The sequence below is a fragment of the Chlorocebus sabaeus genome, chromosome 12, assembly GCF_047675955.1.
Source record: "Chlorocebus sabaeus isolate Y175 chromosome 12, mChlSab1.0.hap1, whole genome shotgun sequence".
NCBI classification, from domain to species: Eukaryota; Metazoa; Chordata; class Mammalia; order Primates; family Cercopithecidae; genus Chlorocebus; species Chlorocebus sabaeus.
Window position 1 is genome coordinate 24662472 of NC_132915.1, and position 19965 is coordinate 24682436.

Below are 19965 nucleotides of genomic sequence, written 5' to 3' on the forward strand. Positions count from 1 at the left end.
TAACACTCCACCTGACTTTTGTTCAGTCTCTCCTCCTCATTATTCATCCCCGATCTCATTCTCCCTGACTGCCAGCAGTCTTTAGTACTTTGGTAGGTTCCTAAGCTGAGAAAAGTTTGACACATTTACAGCACACACCACTCTCCACAGATTCACACCACCACCCGTGCACTATGCTGTGACTTAGCTCTCAGGTTTGCAAATTCACATGGATGACATTAAATGGGGACTATCATCACCCTCCCTCTCCTTTGGAAAATCTTAAAAGAATTTCTTTGTGCGTCGAAAATGTGATCTGTTAAAATCTCTCTCTCACCAAGAAAGTGTTGGCTTCCCTTACAGAGTCTAGAGCTGCTGGCCCAGTTGCTGCCCTGCCGAGATAATATTAATTTAAGGCACTCTGAGTACCTTTTGCAAGGAGTCAAGGGCCCTCCACTTTAGCGCACAGGCTCCAAAATCTCACATCAGCAGATAAGGCAAACAGGGCTTTATTTTGCCCACGAGTCAAATCTAACTTTGTCCAAGCCAGAAATATTATTTATTTAAAATGCTTATTTATTTAGAACTGTAGCTTTATACAGAATACATTAAGACATAATAACTTTTACTCTGGAAAGGCGATTTTTTTTTTCACAATTATGACTAATTCTTGGACACCAATTGAATCCAGGAAATGGCTACTTGTTTATCAAAGGTAAAATGATGCATTTCTTAAAATGTGGCATATCTAAAATCTAAAGTGTAAAAATCAATGTCTGAGTTGCCTCAACATTTCTATTGATTGCTTCCCCATATAGAAAGTACTTGAAGTCCAAGAGTATGCATAGGCATTTATAATTTCCAGTCAGTATTGCAAACTGAAAGTTGACGTCTACTTTACATATATATTATTCAAAAGTAACCTAAGTCTAAAATTCATAATTGGAATTGAGTTAATAAATAATGGTTACATGGAACCCAAGAATATTTTACTTTTATAGTATCATCTCTTTTCCTCTAAGCTGGCTAAAGGCAAACAACCAATGGAAAATAAGATTGCCACCATTATAGAACATTTCAACAAGTCTAACGTAAATTTTATAGTTAATATAACAAACATTCATTAGCCTAGACTTCTCCGTCTAACCATTAAATATAACTATGGGAACAGGGATTATACAAAAACATTTGGTCACACAGTTAGCTGGAAGGCAAATGCCAAATGTAAAGCTCCTAGAATTAAAACAGAGAAAAAAAGGTATTTGAGGTAGGTCCTATGATTAAATTATCTGTAGCTAAGGGGAAGAAAAAGGCTGGGCAATACCTGGCCTTCTAACAATCTAGGTCATCACATTACCTATGCCAAGTTCCCTTTTCATGCTGAAATGCCTCTGTTTGTGGGAGAATGGCATAATTCATAATTTGTAGACTGCACTGTTACATCACTCTCCTTCAAAACCTTGTGAGCTTATGATAGGATTATGACATTACTCTCAAGGCTAATTTCTGGAACTCTGGTTGGTCTACTTCTAATCCATTTGGGGTACTTTAAAATCAGTATTCCTAAACATCCATTTGATCTGGTCTCTCTCCCTTTTTATACCCAGAATAGAGCCTAAACTTCTTTCTCTGGGGATCAGGATCTACCACAAATTGACTTTATTTTCAATGTCAGGTCTTATCTGTGACTTGTGTCCACTGCAACTCCATTCTGTTGGGAGCTGCTCTGTTTACTGCATTACAAACCTCCAAAGATTTGTCCCTCCCTTTACACTTTTTTTTTTTTTCCTTCTTTCCACCAATCCAGTCCCATCCTTCAAAGAAGCATTCTTCCAGCCTATGCCCCTCTACACCATTTATTGACAACACCACTGCTTTGGCCATTTCGCTCCACAGCCTTTAATTCTGTACTGGCTGCTCTTGATATGAATACATTCTCCTCTTACATTATAAGCCCCTGAGAACAGAGGCCATGGCTAATTCATCTCTCATTTTTCCACAATAACTGCCAGACTATGTCTCAAGTATTTGCTCATTATTGGACAAACACTTTTCTGATAAAACAAAAGTCACTAATCATGATTATATAAATGTCAGCACAAGTTCATACACAAGTTGGGCTCACGGTGTCCTCCTGTCTTAAAGGTTAAAACTGAATAATGCAAAATAGCGCCGGTAATTTGGGGTCCTCTACAGCTGATCTCTTCAGTTGCCTGCGGGCTGCCAGATAAACGTGTTATTACTTCAGGTTAATGCTCATTTACAAAACATTCACTGGCTTTAATCTGAAGTGGCAGTTTTATGTACAGCTTAGATGTAAATTTTGATCATGGAACTAGATGGTACATACCTACTGTAATAATTCTTTTACCAAAAAATATGTAAAGTGAGTAAAATAAGCTATAATACATTGAGAGCATATTATTGAGAACTTGAAACCACAGATTATCACAGACCTAAGGACAAGAGGACTCGGGCGAGAACTAGAAAGTCCGACCACAGGCCTAGCAAAATGTAATTGATTCTGTATGCTGTTTTATTTCATTTTTAATGAAATTAAATTGTAGAAGTATGAAATTCTGGATCTCTGCCAGAATGAGATCTGTGTTCCCTTAGTTTAGAGGTACAAAATCTAAGGCGGTAATACAATCTTTAGGCAGAGAGAAGGCAGAATTCGCAAGTGAATAAATCTGATGCAGGTTTTGAAAGACTGATTTAAAAGTCTACGGCAGGTATTGCAATATCTTTAGCTTTTTGTTTGGAATTTCATGGGCTGATATGTAGATATCTGACATTAACACAAAGCAGAACATAAATAATTTATCAGTAGGATACTAATATGTTATATTGGAAAGAAGAAAAAGGAGGTTAAATTCAATTGGAGCAACTAGTGAAATCATGAGATGACATAGTAAGCTAGATTTTGAAGTAAAAATAGAAGAAAACAGTGGAACTCTAGTCTAAAGAACAGTGTGTTTTCTGCAGTATGCTGCAAAAAACGCCATGGAGTTTGAGGCAGTAGAATGAGGTTGGAACAAAGGGTAAACTGAGGGAATGGTAGAGCAAAAGACTGGAAAAGCATGTTGGGACAAGATCGTTAACCACCTCCAGTGCCATATTAAGCAGTCTGACAATAGAGGATCACTAAAGTATTCTGAGGAGGACTGTAGATAGAATCTGAGGAAGATTATGATGACAAGGTGAAATTAACATTTAATTAGGCAGAGGTAGGGGGCAAAGAGAACAGGAGAAGCTTTTTTTATAATTGTATAGAACAAAGTGATACAAAAGGGTACCTAGGGATTATTTATGTCGTTAACAGAAGACGGAAAGTGTGTGTGAGAGAGGGCTGGGAGACAGTGTGCATGAGCAAGCTTTAGAACTTTGGGGTGAGAGCAGCATAAAGCTAGAGATGACAGTGAGCTGAGTTTGGGACAAGTTGATTAAGTTCTTTCCCAGTCATCCCTTGGGAAGAAAAATACTAAGACTAAGCTGTAAGGGCATACATGGAAACACTCTAAGAATAATTATGGGATTCTGTAAAATGTGTTTCTGATGGCTAGAGTGTTGATTCACTCTAAGAGACATGGGGCAAATCAGAGCTTTCATCTGAATTTATGTTTCCTCAAGTTGATCTAAGAGCCTAGTGTTTTTTACCAAAAAAGAATATGATGAATTTTATGATCTTCATCTGTATTCAATTAATCTTGTTTCTGTAATGTGATAGGGTTTCTTGATACTTCTTCCATCTTTCTCATACCCCTGTATATGTATTTTTGCACATCTAGTCTCTTCATCTGAACAGCTTTGGGCCCCTTTTCCCTTTATTTAGGCATGCTCATGTGTTTTACCATCAATTTCAGGCTAGCACTACAATTCCTTTGAATGCTTCTACTATACAGGATAATTTTCTTGTATGGAAATAATGCTGTTTTCTTGTATGGAAAATTATATTGGCATGAATGGGCAAACGAGACAGCTTATCCTCTTCCCCATTTTGTAGGAAATCACAAGTGTCATAGAGTATTCATTTGCAGATTATTATAGATCTTATCCATGAGTAGCTGATGGATTATAGATCTTTGATTCAATTAAATTATTCAAGAATTTTTTACTGAGGCTAAAATCGCTTGAGGGCTGAGATTGTGTTGGACACCGAAGATAAACCAGAAAAATGTAGACAGTCCTTGATGGAAGGCAGACACTTAAAAATGACTATTTAAAAAGTGACAAATTGTCCAATGGAAGTAAAAAGGAGACCAGGGACGTATATTTTCTCTAAATAATAAATCACAGAATATAGAATGAATTATATTCAGGCATTTAGGTATATATAGTAATATACATTTTATTACCCTGATAGAATTTTAAGCTATGCTAGTGATCTCTGGGGAATTTTTAATAAGTAAGTAATTTGCATTTAGCATAGTAGCTAATTTAAACCTTGGAGGAGTATTTCATTACATTCTCCCTTGGGGTTGAACTATTAATAACTTATCTTTAAGTATCAAGTAAGAAGGGATGTCTGAAGTAGGATATATGTTATAATCCAGCACATATGTCACCTTCCTTTACTCCCTGTGTTAGCTACCTCTGATTCAAAATCAAATAAACTAGTCCATCTTGTCATAAGTCTAACAGAAAGTTATATACTATCCAAGACTGTATTTATGATTGTTTTCATAGTTCAAATAATAAGAAATGTCAAAGCTGGCTCCTCAAGAAAAGGCAAATTCAGTGACATGAAAGTTGAAACTGAGATGTTTTAAATGACATACTGATGCTTTTAAGTATTTCTATTTTATAGTACACACAGACAGAATTCCATATTTTTTAATGCTTACTGTTTCGTTAGTTGCATGTCTCTTTCTCATAGTTATCACTAAGAAATCTTGTTCCTGATTTTGTCCGAAGACAATGAAATTACCAGGTAATCTTTCGAAAAGGAGAATAAAACCATATGCTTTTAAAAAGCCAATGAAACAATGTGACTAGCTAATTTTCTCTAAGTGAACCTCTTTTAAAATCCTTTACTTTAGCAAAATTCTTTTTTTTTAGCTTTAAAACATTAAAGGATTAGAAAATAGTCTCTTTTGATTCCAAATCACAAGTAGCCCAAAATGAGGATGTTCAGAATTTAAAGTGGAAAATAGAAGCAAACATTAATAAAGACCAAGCCCACAAAAGCCTTTGCTTTTTGCCTCAAATTCATGGCCATTTCAGGTAAAAGCATTGTTTTCTCCAGTATGTATTTTCTAGTGTTGAAATGACTGCATACCTTAAACTTAAAAGCATTATGTACTTCATTTTAGTACATGTGTAGGCATGTGAACACAAAATGTCTTAAACAGCCAGAAAGTTTTGGGGGATGAAGAGATGCGCATCCTGTACACATTGTGAAATGCTTTAGTTTAACTTTATGAAAATTTCCAAAATTTGCTGCATATTTATGTGCCTTTTATGTATTTTCTCTTCATCTCTACAGATCTTCATAAACAATGAATGGCATGATTCAGTGAGTGGCAAGAAATTTCCTGTCTTTAATCCTGCAACTGAGGAGGAGCTCTGCCAGGTAGAAGAAGGAGATAAGGTGAGTTTCTGAACACTAGTTTCATTTTATGCCAGGTTTCTTGGGTTTTTGCCATTCTGAGCTCCTGAACCCCACTGCAAGTTCCAAAAGACATGCCATGAAAATACGGTTTCTGGGGCAGCTTAGGAAAATTGTCTAAGTTGTCCTTGTTACACACACACACACAAAGCTCTGTAGTTATGTAATAATGATAAACCTGTGCTTCTGGGTGTCATGGTGATTTTTTTTCACATCATTTTCCTTTACTTTCAATTGAAATAGTATATAGATTTATTTTACAGACTATATAAAAAGGGATTGATCATATGTTATAAAGGAGAGAAATCCTCGGCCGGGTGCTGTGGCTCACATCTGTAATCCCAGCACTTTGTGAGAGGGATCACTTGGAGGTCAGGAGTTCGAGCCAACATGGGGAAACATCATCTCTACTAAAAATACAAAAATTAGCCATGCATGGTGGCACATGCCTCTAATCCCAGCTATTCAGGAGTCCAAGGCAGGAGAATCTCTTTAGCCCGTAAGGCGGAGGTTGCAGTGAGCCGAGATCATACCACTGCACTCCAGCCTAAAAAAAAAAGAAAAGGAAAAATGAGAGAAATCCTTTATTCATATGAAATTGTTCTTTTTATGTTGCTAGATAAAACTAAAAGTTATTATAGAACTTTTAGAACAATATATTACCAAGTTATTTTATTAAAAATCACTGCATTAATATTATTCAACACCTTTAAAAATTAAATTGTAGAATAACTTAAATTGACTAACAAATGAAAAGGGTTGTTATTTTCCAGCTAATAATGGAAACAACAACAAAAACCAATTTTTATTCAGTGAAAATTGTTCTCAAGTTCTAAATGCTGTCTTCATTTAAAACTTAAAGCAACCCTATAGGGGAGGTACTATTTTGAGTCATTTTTACAAACAATGATGAAATGGCAGAGTAGAAAGGCTGAGTAATTTACTGAAGGTGACATCACTAATAAATAATGACATCAATATTAAAATGCTGTTCCTCTGACACTATAACCTGTGCCTAGCAAGGCTACTACTTCACCTTATGATTATTACGCAAGTAAGAGAGGGTTGGCCGGGTACAGTGGCTCACGCTTGTAATCCCAGCACTTCGGGAGGCCAAGGTGGGCAGATCACCTGAGGTCAGGAGTTTGAGACCAGCCTGACCAACATGGTGAAACCCCATCTCTACTAAAAATACAAAAATTAGCTGGGCGTGGTGGTGGTGTTACTGGGGGGGCCTTGCTCCCAGAGCTCCCAAGATGGTGGCGGGCCGCTTCCAAGATGGCGCTGGGCCACTTCCAAGATGGCAGCAAGTCTCAAGCTCTCTGACCTGGGGTTCTTGGCCTCACAGATTCCAAGGAATGGAATCTTGGGCCATGCAATGAGTGTTATAGCTCTATTAGAAGCCGTGGGTTATGGAAGAGAACCATGGAACCCAGTGACTGGTGTTCAGCTTGATCAGGACGAACCCAGGCACTTAGCCATGCAGGAACAATGGCAAGCCTTTAGCCCAATCGGGAATGGCAATGGGCACCACGCTGGTTCAGGAGCACAGCGGACACCCTGCTGGATCTGGAGGGATGGAAGTCAGTGGCAGGTGTGCAATGGTGGCAAACAGCAGTGGTGGATGGCGATCGAAAGCTCAGCTCCAGCCGTAACAAAACATGGACCAGAAGAGTGCAGTTGCAAGATTTAATCTAGTGAAATGGAGTGAAAACAGACCTCCCATATAAGGGGAGGGGACCCAAAGGATGTTGCCATTGCCAGCTCCAATGCCTGGGTTTATATCCTGATCCTTCTCCCTTCTGCTATGCTCTCAGGCAATAGATGATTGGCTATTTCTTTACCTCCTGTGTTTGCCTAATTAGCATTTTAGTGAGCTCTCTGATTGGTCAGATGTGGGTTAAGTTGCAAGCTTGTGTTTAAAGGTGGATGTGGTCACCTTCCCAGCTAGACTTAGGGATTCTTAGTTAGCCTAGGAAATTCCAGCTAGTCCTGTATCTCAGTCCCCTCCTCTCAACAGGAAAACCCAAGTGCTGTTGGGGAGGTTGGCCGACCACTGCTCTGACTGCTTCCTGCTGAATTGGGGCATAGTAGGGGTTGTACAGTTGAGATTTCCTCGGGAGGGGTGCCTTCGATGTCATTAACATTGGAGCATGGGCTAGCAGGCTGGTTTAGGGGTCCGCAGTAGATCTCACTCATGGACTGCATCTGGGGCTCCATTTGAAGAATCATTTGTAGTTTTACAGCTTCAATTCTGGAAGAGACAGACTTAATAAGGAGGTTAAAGATACAGGGATTGAAATGTATGGCCTGCAGTGCAGGGGGTTATTTCTTTGGAATACTTTACAGGCCCCGACTATCTGCTTGATAGTTTTGGAAAGGCCAAGTCCAGTAAATAATAATTTGGCCATCTGATGGGTGCTACCAATGCCTAAGTGAAAGGTTTGGTGAAGGGTTTTAAGTAATTTCCATTGGTTAGCTTCAGGCAAAAGTATTTTCCCTTCTTCAGTGGCTAGCCATCCTGAGGGGAGAAAATTATGTCTTCATGAGGTTCCCTATTCTATTTCTCCTGCTGAGTACTGGGGCTTGGTTTCCCGGAGGGGATTACCTCAGACTAGGGGTCCTTTTATAAGCACTTCTAATGCAGAGTCCTGCCTTGTGGCTCTTTTGGTTTCAATATCTGCTTGGCAGTTCCCTTCTATTTCCCTTTCCTTTCCTTTCTGATGACCCTGGCAGTGTAAGATTGCCACCTCTTTAGGTTTTTGTACAGTCAATAATAATTTCCTAATGGCTTCCTGATGTTTGATAGGTGTTCCCTCGGAAGTTAGGAATTCCCTTCCTTTCCATATTGCTGCATGGACATGGAGGGCTAGGTAAGCATACTTAGAGTCTGTATATATATTTACCTTTTTTTCTTCTCCTAATTCTATGCCCGAGTGAGGGCTATTAGTTCTGCCAGCTGAGCACTAGTTCCTGAAGTAAGGGGATTACTTTCAAGTATTCCATTTTTACTGACCGCTACATACCCCGCTTTTCGAAGTCCTTTTTCTACAAAGGAACTTCCATCAGTATACGAGTTGAGGTCGGGATCAGCCAAGGGAACCTCTGAAAGGTCCCCTCGAGTGGCGTAGGTTTGAGCAATTACTTGTTGACAGTTATGTTCTATCTTTTCTTCATTGTCTGGAAGAAATGTGGCTGGTTAAGAGTTGCACAAGTGCGCAGTCGCAGCACTGGCCCTTCAAGTAATAGAGCCTGATATTTAAGTAAACAGTTGTCTGACAGCCACAAATATCCCTTAGCAGTGAGTATGCCGTTCACACCATGAGATGTCCGCACAGTAAGATCTCTTCCCTGTATTATTTTAACTGCTTCAGATACTAAGAGTGCTACTGCTGCCACTACCCGTAAACAGTGAGGCCAACCCTTTGCCACTACATCAATTTCCTTACTCAGGTATGCCACGGGTTGCAAGCTTGTCCCTTGAACCTATGTAAGGACTGATCGAGCTATTCCTGTTTTTTTTTCTGTGACATATAAAGAAAAGTCTTGCCCTGTTGGCAAGCTTAACACTAGGGCTTGGGTTAGGGCCTTCTTTAGGGCCTGGAAAGCCACTTCTGCTTCATGTATCCATCTTACTAAATGGGTATTGGCTTTCTGAGTTTCCTTAATTAGTGTATATAATGGTCTGGCTATTTCGCCATACCTGGGAATCCATATTCGGCAGAAACCTGTTATGCCAACGAATCCTCTTAGTTGCTTTAGGGTTTTGGGATGAGGATAAGCCAGTATAGGCTGGATACATTCCTCACTGAGGGCCCTGGTGCCTTTGGATAATTTTGGCCCTAAGTATTTAACCTGCTGTAAGAGGAGCCGAGCCTTTGGTTTGGAAAACCTTGTAGCCACAGGTGGCGAGGAAATTTAAGAGCGCTTGGGTGGCTTGACAGCACAAGGTTTCTGAATGGGTGACCAAAAGTAAAGCATCCACATACCAAAGGACAAGAGTGTCCAGGTATGAGAACTGGCTCAAGTCTTGGGCTAATGCCTGGCCAAATAGATGGGGGCTATCCCTGAACCCTTGGGGGAAAACAGTCCAAGTGAGTTGAGACGTTGGGTTTGAAGGATCTTCAAAGGCAAACAAGAATTGAGAGTCAGGATGTACAGAGATGCAGAAAAAGGTGTCCCTAAGGTCCAGGACTGTAAACCACTCTGCTTCCTCCGGTATTTGGGAAAGTAGAGTATAAGGGTTAGGTACAGCTGGGTATAGAGGGACAATGGCCTCATTGATAATCCTGAGATCTTGCACTAATCTCCACTGTCCATTGGGTTTCTGTACTCCTAAAATTGGAGTATTGCATGGTTTTACTAGGCCTTGGGCTTTTAGGTCCTTAACAATCCTTTGGAGTCCTGGTTGGGCCTCGGGTCTGAGGGGGTACAGCCTTTGGTAGGGAAAGGAGGTGGAATCCTTAAGTTTAATTTGAACAGGACAGGCATTTTTTGCTCGTCCATATTGTCCTTCTGTTGCCCAGACTTCAGGATCAATTCCTTCTTCAAGCAGGGGACAACAAACGGGTGTTCCTTCTCCTATGTTCAGGTGTATAATGGCTCCTGCTTTTGCTAGAATGTTTCCCCCTAACAAGGGAGTGGGGCTTTCAGGCATCATTAGAAAAGCATGTGAAAAGACTAAAGTTCCCCAGTCACAACTTAATGGCTGGGAGACGTATCTAGTGACTGGCTGTCCTAACACCCCTCAGATAGTGACAGATCTGGAGGATGGTTGTCCGGGACAGGAGAGTAAGACTGAAAAGGCTGCTCCAGTGTCCAGGAGACAGTTAACCTTCTGGCCCTCAATGGTCAAACATACCCGGGGCTCTGTGAGGGTGATGGCATGGACTGGCACTTGCCCCAGACACCCTCACTTCTGCTGCTGGATCATCTGGTTAGTGGCTTCTGACTCAGAGGACCTTCGTCCCCAGGAGCAGTGGGCCTTCCAGTGATTCCCTTGACATAAGGGACATGGACGAGGGGGCAGCTTACTTCTACTTGGACAATCTTCTAAAGTATCCTTGTTGACCACACTGGAAGCAAGCCCTACTAGGCTTTCGATTTTGCTCAGTTTTTCCCTTTTCCAGAGCCTCCGAAGTCCGCTTGCCTGAGGGCCATGACTAAAGCGGTGACCTTTTTTTAATCCCGTTTGTCCCGTTCCACCCGCTCCTCCTGATCTCTATTATAAAAAACCGAAGTTGACAAGTTCAATAGAGTTTCTAAGTTTTGCTCTGGGCCTAAGGCAGACTTTTGAAGTTTTTTCCTAATGTCTGAGTGATAAACTTATCCTTTAAGATGAGTTGGCCTTCAATAGAGTCAGGTGACAGGGAGGTATGCTTCCTTAATGCTTCCTTTAGTCTCTCCAGAAAGGCAGTAGGATTTTCTTCCTTTCCCTGTGTTATAGTGGACATCGTTGAATAATTCATAGGCTTCTTCCTAGTTTTCCTTAGTCCTTCTAGCACGCAAGTTAGCAAATGTCTGCAGCACAAATCTCCATGTTCTGATTCTGTGTCCCAGTGAGGTTCTACACTGGGAACTGCCTGCTGGCCTGTGGGGAATCATTCTCTTTCCTCTGTTGTCATCCTGTCATTGACCTGACTGAGATACCGGAGATCACCAAACTCTCGGACTGCAATGATGGCAGCATTTCTCTCATTTGGGGTTAGTGTCTGATTTAGCAGTAACATTACATCTTTCTATGTCAGATCAAAGGATTTTCCTAACCCTTGTAAAACATCAATATAGCCATTAGGGTTAACTGAGAATTTACCTAGGTCTATCTTAATTTGCTTTAAGTCTGAGAGAGAAAACAGTAAATGCACTCTGACTGGGCCGAATTCTCCTCCTCCCACTGTTGGAGGGGGCATAATCGGGGAATATTGGCATTCTTTGGTTCACTGTTTACCCCTTTGTCTATCTCCTTTTGGACTGAATGGGTTGAAGGGGGGTCCTTATTAGTTGGGGAAGGAGTCGAGGGGACGCCGGGGTTGGAGGTAGACTCTGAGGGCTTCCTGTAGGGCATAAATCACACTTTTTACATAATTACGAGTTGTCTCTTAATGAAAAGAAAGTTTGTACGTATGGCACTTCACTCCATTTGCCTTCTTTTCTACAAAAGAGGTCTAGCTGTAAGATGCTGTTATAATTTATACTTCCCTGAGGTATATTTTATACTTCAGGAGGCCAGGTTTCTCCCCCTTGAAGAGGATATCGTGGCCAGGCGGTACTGCAGAAGAATGTAAGTCATTTCTTAGCGTCTGAGGGTCAAATTGGTCCCAATTCTCCAGAATACATCTTAGGGGCGTTTTGCCTTGGGAAGAACGTTTCCCATCCGAAAAAAGAACATAGGGATGCCAGCACCCCTAGTCATTTTCCAATGAGCATTAGTCCTAGAGCATCCTCTGTTGTCCTAATGCTTATTCCTTTCCAGGGTGCGTAACCACCTATGGACCTCTGCTTATCAGATTAGTTACGCTCACCGATGTAGCAGTCCTGCACCTGTTTTCCCACCTCTCTTGACCACAGAAAAAGGGGTCCGGGGTGCTGGATTCTAGTGGTCCTTTACCAGCATGCCCAACATTGCCTTTGCACTCAGGGGTGAATTCCTTTCCAGGGTGCGGAACCACCCATGGGCCTCTGCTTATTGGATTAGTTACGCTCACCAATGTAGCAGTCCTGCACCTGTTTTCCTGCCTTTCTTGACCACAAAGAAAGAGGTCCGGGATGCTAGATTCTAGTCGTCCTTTACCAGTGTGCCCAATAATGCCTGTGCGCTCAGGGGTGAGTCCTAGAGCTGGACTGGGTTCCTGATTATTTCATAACAACCCAGCTGCCCCATCAAGATGCATTCCTATAAACAGCAGTTCTTACACAAATTCATTTCAGAGACGGTGTAGCTAATCTTTTGAGTCGGGATTGAGATAGTCTTTTGATTCTGTAAGTACTTTAAGGCTTGGCTGAGTGCAAACAGCTCGCACATTTGAGGAGAACAATTATTAGGCAATTTTTTTTTTAACACTGCTTCCATGAAAGTCTCCGTATCAATTACTGAATACCCACTGGGTTTTTTTCTCAGTCACCTGGGAGGAACCATCTGTCATCCTGTCCTGAAGGGAGTTCCTCCTAGGTCTGGTCAGATCTTTGTATGGTAATTAAGATTTAAATCCCCTGTTAGGAAATCTGCTGGGTTAAGGATTTTTTGATAGGAAAAATCCTGGTTGTCCAGTTGTCCGGTTGCCCGTGGCCTCAGTGTTCTCAGGCTATGTCCTTGTTTACACTGACAACAAGGTAATATCGGAGTGTTATAGGGTCATGGAGAAGACCTTCAATAATTATTTACAGGTTTTTAATTAACCTGACTTTTAAAGGAATAGGGCACAATTTTTACTATTTCTATCTTTTTCTCCTTGACTCCCTCTTTGTTTCTCTCTCATCTCTCTCTCTCTCTCTCTCTCCGTGTCTCCCTCTCTCCCTCAGTCTCTCCTTTTCCCTCCGTCTCTCTCTCTCTCTCTCCCTCCATCTCTCTCTCTCCCTCCATCTCTCTCTCTCCCTCCATCTTTCTCTCTCAGCCATTACAAACTTGGGGCCCTGGCAAGGGTGGTGGGGAACACGTCCTACATAACTGCCCATGTTGACAGCTGTATACCTAAATCGGGAGGATAAGACTCCCTGGGTTTATAGCCTAGATGCCTAAGGATGCGGCCTTGAGCTTCCTTAGATCCCTTTCGAGGTACAACTTGCTAGAGGAAATGAAAGTCTGAACCATTAGTACCTAGGAGGCAGGGATCAGAGGAAGTAGATTCAGAGGTAAGGAGAATCTGGGGGCTATGCTTTCAAGAAAATCGTGGTCGGGACCAAGGAGGTATGGGTCAGAAGGGAAGGTAGGGGCACATGCATGGGCAACTGTTGAGTAGAGACTTCTGGCTGTGCCATGATCTCAACTGGCTACTGGCAGGAGTTCGGGACAACAGCTTTCTGCCTAGTCAGCCCTCAGCTTCCCCAAGAAAATTGAAAGTGGAAGCTGGCTCCAGGCAGACCAACATCCTCCAATATTACTCATCACTTTGGAGATCCCTTCGTGGTCACCAAAATGTTACTGGGGGTCCTTGCTCCCAGAGCTCCCAAGATGGTGGTGGGCCGCTTTCAAGATGGCGGTGGGCCACTTCAAGTTGGCAGCAAGCCTTGTGTTCTCTCACCTGGGGTTCTTGGCCTCACAGATTCCAAGGAATGGAATCTTGGGCCATGCAGTGAGTGTTATAGGTCTATTAGAAGCTGTGGGTCACAGAAGAGAACCATGGAATCCAGTGACTAGTGTTCAGCTTGATTAGGATGAACCGAGGCACTTAGCCATGCAAGAACAATGGCAAGCCTTTAGCCCAATCAGGAGTGGGCGCTGGATCAGGAGCACAGCAGACACCCTGCTGGATCTGGAGGGATGGAAGTCAGAGGCAGGTCTGCAATGGCAACAAACAGCAGTGGTGGACGGCGAGCGAAAGCTCAGTTGGAGCCATAACAAAACACGGACCAGAAGAGCACAGCTGCAAGATTTAATAGAGTGAAATGGAGTGAAAACATTCCCCTATATAACCGGAGGTTGCCATTGCTGGCTCGAATGCCTGGGTTTATATCCTGATCCTTGTCCCTCCTGCTGTGCTCTCAGGCAATAGATGATTGGCTATATCTTTACCTCCTGTGTTTGCCTAATTAGCATTTTAGTGAGCTCTCTGATTGGTTGGGTGTGGGTTAAATTGCAAGCTCGTGTTTAAAGGTGGATGTGGTCACCTTCCCATCTAGGCTTAGGGATTCTTAGTCGGCCTAGGAAATTCCAGCTAGTCCTGTCTCTCAGTGGGTTCCTGTAATCCCAGCTACTTGGGAGGCTGAGGCAGGAGAATTGCTTGAACCCGGGGATCAGAGGTTGCAGTGAGCCGAGATGCCCAGTGCACTCCAGCCTGGGCAACAAAGAGTGAAGCTCCATTGAAAAAATAACAATAAATTATTTCTTATTATGAAAGTAAGATATCTCAGCACTTTGGGAGGCCGAAACGGGCAGATCACAAGGTCAAGAGATTGAGACCATCCTGGCCAACGTGGTGAAACCCCGTCTCTACTAAAAATACAAAAATTAGCTGGGCATGGTGGCTGTAATTTCAGCTACTTGGGAGGCTGAGGTAGGAGAATCACTTGAACCCAGGAGGATTTAAGTAAGCCAAGTTGCAGTGAGCCGAGATCACACCACTGCCCTCCAGCTGGGTGACAAGAGCAAAACTCCGACTCAAAAGAAAAAAAGAAAAAAGAAAAGAAAAGAAATGAAGATAGCATAATATTAAATAAACTTTTTATTCTCCTCCTGGGTGAGAAATCTAAAAAACTTCAGAATTTTTATCTGAACACGTAAGTGTTTCTAAGTCTAATTTGAAATGATTTTTTTTTTGTTTTTTAGTTGCCCAGGGGTTACCAAGCTTTAAATTTCTGTAATGTGAAGAGATAATGTTTTATTTTATTTTACTTAATTTAATTTAATTTAATTAATTTATTTATTTGTTGCAGGAAAAGACTACTGGGAAATTAAAGTCAGCAACACCCAAGGATAATATTATTCATGACAATGTGTTTCAGTTACTTGTAGCAAGCACACGTTCCTGCCAGTCTCCTGCCCAGTCTTTTCCATTACTTTAGCCCCGGTAAATGAGATCACAAAAATAAGATCACAAATCTCAATGTACTGGGCCATGAAGACAGACTTTTTCCAAGATAGTGACAGACCTGAGGGGGCCCTTTTGGATTTAGGAGAGGCCCTGGGTTCAGATTTCAGTAGGATGAGAACAAGTAAGACCGAAGTCTCAAGCCACAGGAGTACAGAGTTCAACCACAGGGGTTAACAATTTGAGAAGTAGAAACAAAATAGAATGATGACAAATGTCACTGGCTTTCAGATTCAGATTTTCTCTTTATACCAAAGAGTTCACCAAAGCATGAATTCTCCATTCTGCTTCTCACTGTCTCTGGGGAAAAGTCCACAAACAAAAGTCCTTTATAATATTACTCAACCTTTGTCTATGGCCTCTTTCCCAGACCACCCCATCAACTTAAGAGTTTCAACTTCGTCATGCCCAGTGTCCCTCTCCAACCATTGCTTGCTAGTCACTGCCTCTGTGCATGTCCACAGTGTAGTCCTCAGGACCTAGTTCAAGTCACCATCTATAGTAAGAGCATAGATTTGCAATGTTTGTACTTACCTTTTTTGAGATTCTGTTCCTTTTCATGTAAAATGAGGAGATAGAAAATTCTTGAGGAGTTAAATATGTAGAGCTCTTCAATTGTGCCAGGCATATCCTAAAACTTCAGTCATGCTAGGGTTTTATATTTCTTTAAAGCCTTCTCTAACCTTCTCAAGCAGTCTTACTCTCTTCTGTGTGGTTATAGGACATTGTATTTGCCTGTATTAAAACCTTTGTATTATACAGCTATAGGTTAATTTGTCTGAGACAATATGCTTCTTGTAGAGATCAACACTACATCTCTCATTTATATCCTTGGTTTCTGGATATAGCGTATCCTATAGGTATGCTATACTGTATCCGATAGATATACTGTACTATAGATATAGTATATTCTACAAATCTATGAAATATTTTTCTTTTTCATCAAACGTCAAATTTCCATATATTCCACATTCCTCACCTTAGGAATTTAGTACTAACCTGACTATTGATTATGGCAGACATTCTCAAAATTTAGCCTGCATCAGAATGTCCAGGAAGGCTTGTTAAAACACAGATAGCTGAGTCCCACCTGCCCCCAGATTTCATTGTAATAATCTTAGAATGGGACCTGAAAATTTTCATTTCTTATCAATTCTTTGGTAATGCTGATGTTGTTGGTTGGGAGGGAAGTGGGGGAATGCATTTTGAACCGCTGAACTAAAGTGTTAAGTGGTTGAGTTGTAGCTCCTCTCAAGCATTAGCGTTTAACAGGGGTCATGGAGTTTTGACACCTAAGAAAGTTAGTGATTGGAAACTGTACTGTGGTGATCACTCTGCACCTCTCTGAAATGCTACCAAACCAAAACTGGGCAGAGAAATACTGATCATCCCTGGCAAGGTCTATAGGAGCCCCAGAAGCCTGTGCCCTTAATATAAGCCATTCGCAGAAAAAAGAGAGAACTTTATTCTTCACCTTTCAAAGAAGAATGAATGCCTTTTATCAGAGACTTAAAGAAATCCACACACCACCACCTCAAATGTTCCTCTAGTTGCTTGAGTGGCTCTAGCAGGCCTGGGAAGGTGAGAAAAACAATGAAGGGCAAGGACAGAGTGAACCCTTAAGATCTATGTACTTTCTTTCTGTTCAAGAGGGAGACCAGATCTGTTTGCAGTTTGCAACTAACAAACCGAAAAATATTCTTGATGTTTTAGTTCTGGAGCCTTGAACTTTGACCTTTGCCACTGGCATTAGTTTTATTAGGAAAACAAATCTCCATGCCTAAAGTTCCAGTTGAAACCTTGTCAGGCAGTCTGAGGACTTTTCTTAGTGAAGTTACGGGATTTACCTCCTTCCTAAAGCACAGTAAGGGAAAGCTGATGATCATACTGGAAGCCTTAGAAATGTTTGCCACTGATTTGCTCTATGCTTCTTGACAATTACCCAATTACTTCTTGACTGCTCACCCAAGAGATCAAGAATGCTTATTAACATCTACCCAAGCTTCAAATGAGGTCACAATGCCAATGGAGTTGGCTGGTCATCTGATCACTGAAACTAAAATGTTTATGGTATAAACTGTTCATGGTAAACCACGGTTTGTACATCTAGCACTCTTATATTCTTTTTTAGAATTAGTTTAAAACTTATTTTTAAATAATTATTGCTGTTCTCACAATTTTGCCGACAAATGTATAGTAAACTCTGACATTGCTTAGTGAAAGGTACAAATCTAGTAAATTACATAGTCACAGTAAACCTAATATTCTGTATCTGACTCTTTAGATAACGAGCCAAGAGGTTTTAGGGATTTAATTTATAAGTAGAATGGGGCTAATAATGGGCTATATACCGCCTTTCAATGGTATTATAAAGAAAAGAGGAAGGGCAAGAACAAATGGAGGTTACAAAGCAAAGTACAGATGTGGGTGGGAACTGTTTTCTTTTCACTTCAGTGGTTCTTTTAGGCTATATTGACTAATCCTGAAAACTGCTTTTAATACTAAGGCATGACCTAACAAATAATTGGTGGGGATAAAAGTAAATGTCCATTAAAGTAAGTGCCTATGACAGGTGTAAAAGTAAAACTGGTCTGATAACTATTTTCTCCATCTCTGAATGAATTTAATATGGAAATGTACCATCTGAGAGTGATCGAAGAGTTCAGTCCTTCCTTAACTATGCTTTAGGAGACATTTGATATCTCATCATCATTTGAAGTGTCTTTTTATATTCAGCTTGTGGCCCTTACTTCAAAAAAGGAGCATTTTCAGTGCTATAAGCAAAAGTGTTATTGATGGTGGCAAATCTGAGTTAATGCACCAAATTGTTTTCTGTTTAATTAAAGAATTATATCCCTGAAAATTCCAGTTCTGAAATTACAAAAAAAAAAAATGCTAGTCCTGAAATTAAGAAAACAATAACTCTTATGTCTAATAGTTTTTGAATAATGTATAAGTTTTGTTATATCATGGAATCTATTAGAATATTATTTATTATTTATTATGTAAATGCCAATGTAGTTAAATTTATGTAAGGTATGTGTATATATATATACACATATATATATATATAAAATCAGTACAACATGATGAGTTTATAAAACAGGTAATCAAATTATTGAAAATTTATTTACTGCCTATTGTAGACCCAGAATTATAAGAAATATTATAGCTTATAAAACAAATAGCAGTATATAATTATTGCAAAGGAGGTCTTTATTAGGGCAGCCTTGCAGAGATGTAAGAACTAGATTTTGTAGTCAGATGTGGGATCAAAGTTTGATTCTACTGTCTGCTAGATTTCATATCCATGAGCCATAGTCTACTCATTTATAAACCAAGGTCCATGATACTTAATAATAAGAGTAACTATAAGGCTTTAAAGAACTTTCCTTAGTGTCTGGAGCTTAGTAGGCTCTTAGCTAGTAGCCATCATCAAGCTGGATTAGTCTGGCAAGGGTTTTAGGTAGATTGATATTTGAGCTGGGTCTTAAAGTATATATAGGATTTTGAAAGTAAGGGAGTATACTGGGAGAATATTCTAGGCAAGGAGAACTACAGACACAAAGGTAAGAAGGAGTTCGGTCAGACAGAGTATGAAAAATGTATACACTAAGTTTGGATAGACGAGATGTGCTCTGAAAATCCTGGGCCTTGAAAACCAGGTAGAGGACTTTGACTTTGAGACTGTAGACAAAAGGGAACAGTTGTAAACATTTGAAAGACAAAGTGATAAGATAAAATTATTTGCAGAAGATTAGCCTGGTGATAGTAGCCAAGATAGTTTGAGGAGAGAAGAGAATGAATTTGAGAAAGTATTGATGATATGAAATAATAGGGCCTAAAATTGTTCAGGGCAGTGAAAACTGAAAGGAAGGATTAAAATACATTAGAACTTGCTGGACGCGGCGATCCCTGTGTGCCTGTAATCCCACCACGTTGGAAGGCAGAGGCAGCCAGGTTGCTTGAACCCAGGAATTTGAGAACAGCTTTGACAACATGGCAAAGCCCCATCTCTACAAAAAAATTAGGCACACAGTGGCTCATACCTGTAATCATAGCACTTTGGAAGATCAAGGTGAGAGGATCACTTGAGCCCAGGGGTTCGAGACCAGCCTGGGCAACATAGCAAGACCTCGTCTCTACTAAAAATAAACAATTAGCTGGGCATGGTGATGCACTCCTGTAGTCCCAGCTACTCCGGAGGCTGAGGTGGGAGGATCACCTGAGGCTCATCAGGAGGTCTAGGCTTTGGTGAGTCATGTTTGTGCCACTGCACACTAGCCTAGGCAACAGAGTGAATTTCTCTCTATTGAGAGGGAGAGAAATTGCTGAGAGTTATATTCAAATTTAAAGTTTTGACTACTAGGACTACAGTAACAATTGCCACCATTGAATAATACATAATGTTCTAACATAGAAAATGCTGAAGTGTTATCTTATTAATCTTCATTACAGCCCTGTGAGGTAACATACCCCAATTTCTTTTTTTCTTTTTTTTTCTTTTGAGATGAGGATCTTACTCTATTACCCAGGCTGGAGTGCAGTGGCGCAATCTCAGCTCACTGCAACCGCCACCTCTTAGGTTCAAACGATCCTCCCACTTCAGTCTCCTGCGTAGCTAGGACTATAGGC

The 19965-nt window shown here is 40.8% G+C and overlaps 1 protein-coding gene across 1 annotated transcript in view; it reads left to right on the top strand.

The window, feature by feature from the left end:
* Positions 1–19965, top strand: part of ALDH1A1 (aldehyde dehydrogenase 1 family member A1) — a 59513-nt gene that overhangs the window by 7626 nt on the left and 31922 nt on the right. Inside the window, exon 2 of the mRNA XM_007969499.3 lies at positions 5465–5569. Within this exon, the coding sequence (XP_007967690.1) occupies positions 5465–5569 (105 nt within the window). The remainder of the gene's footprint in view (positions 1–5464; positions 5570–19965) is intronic.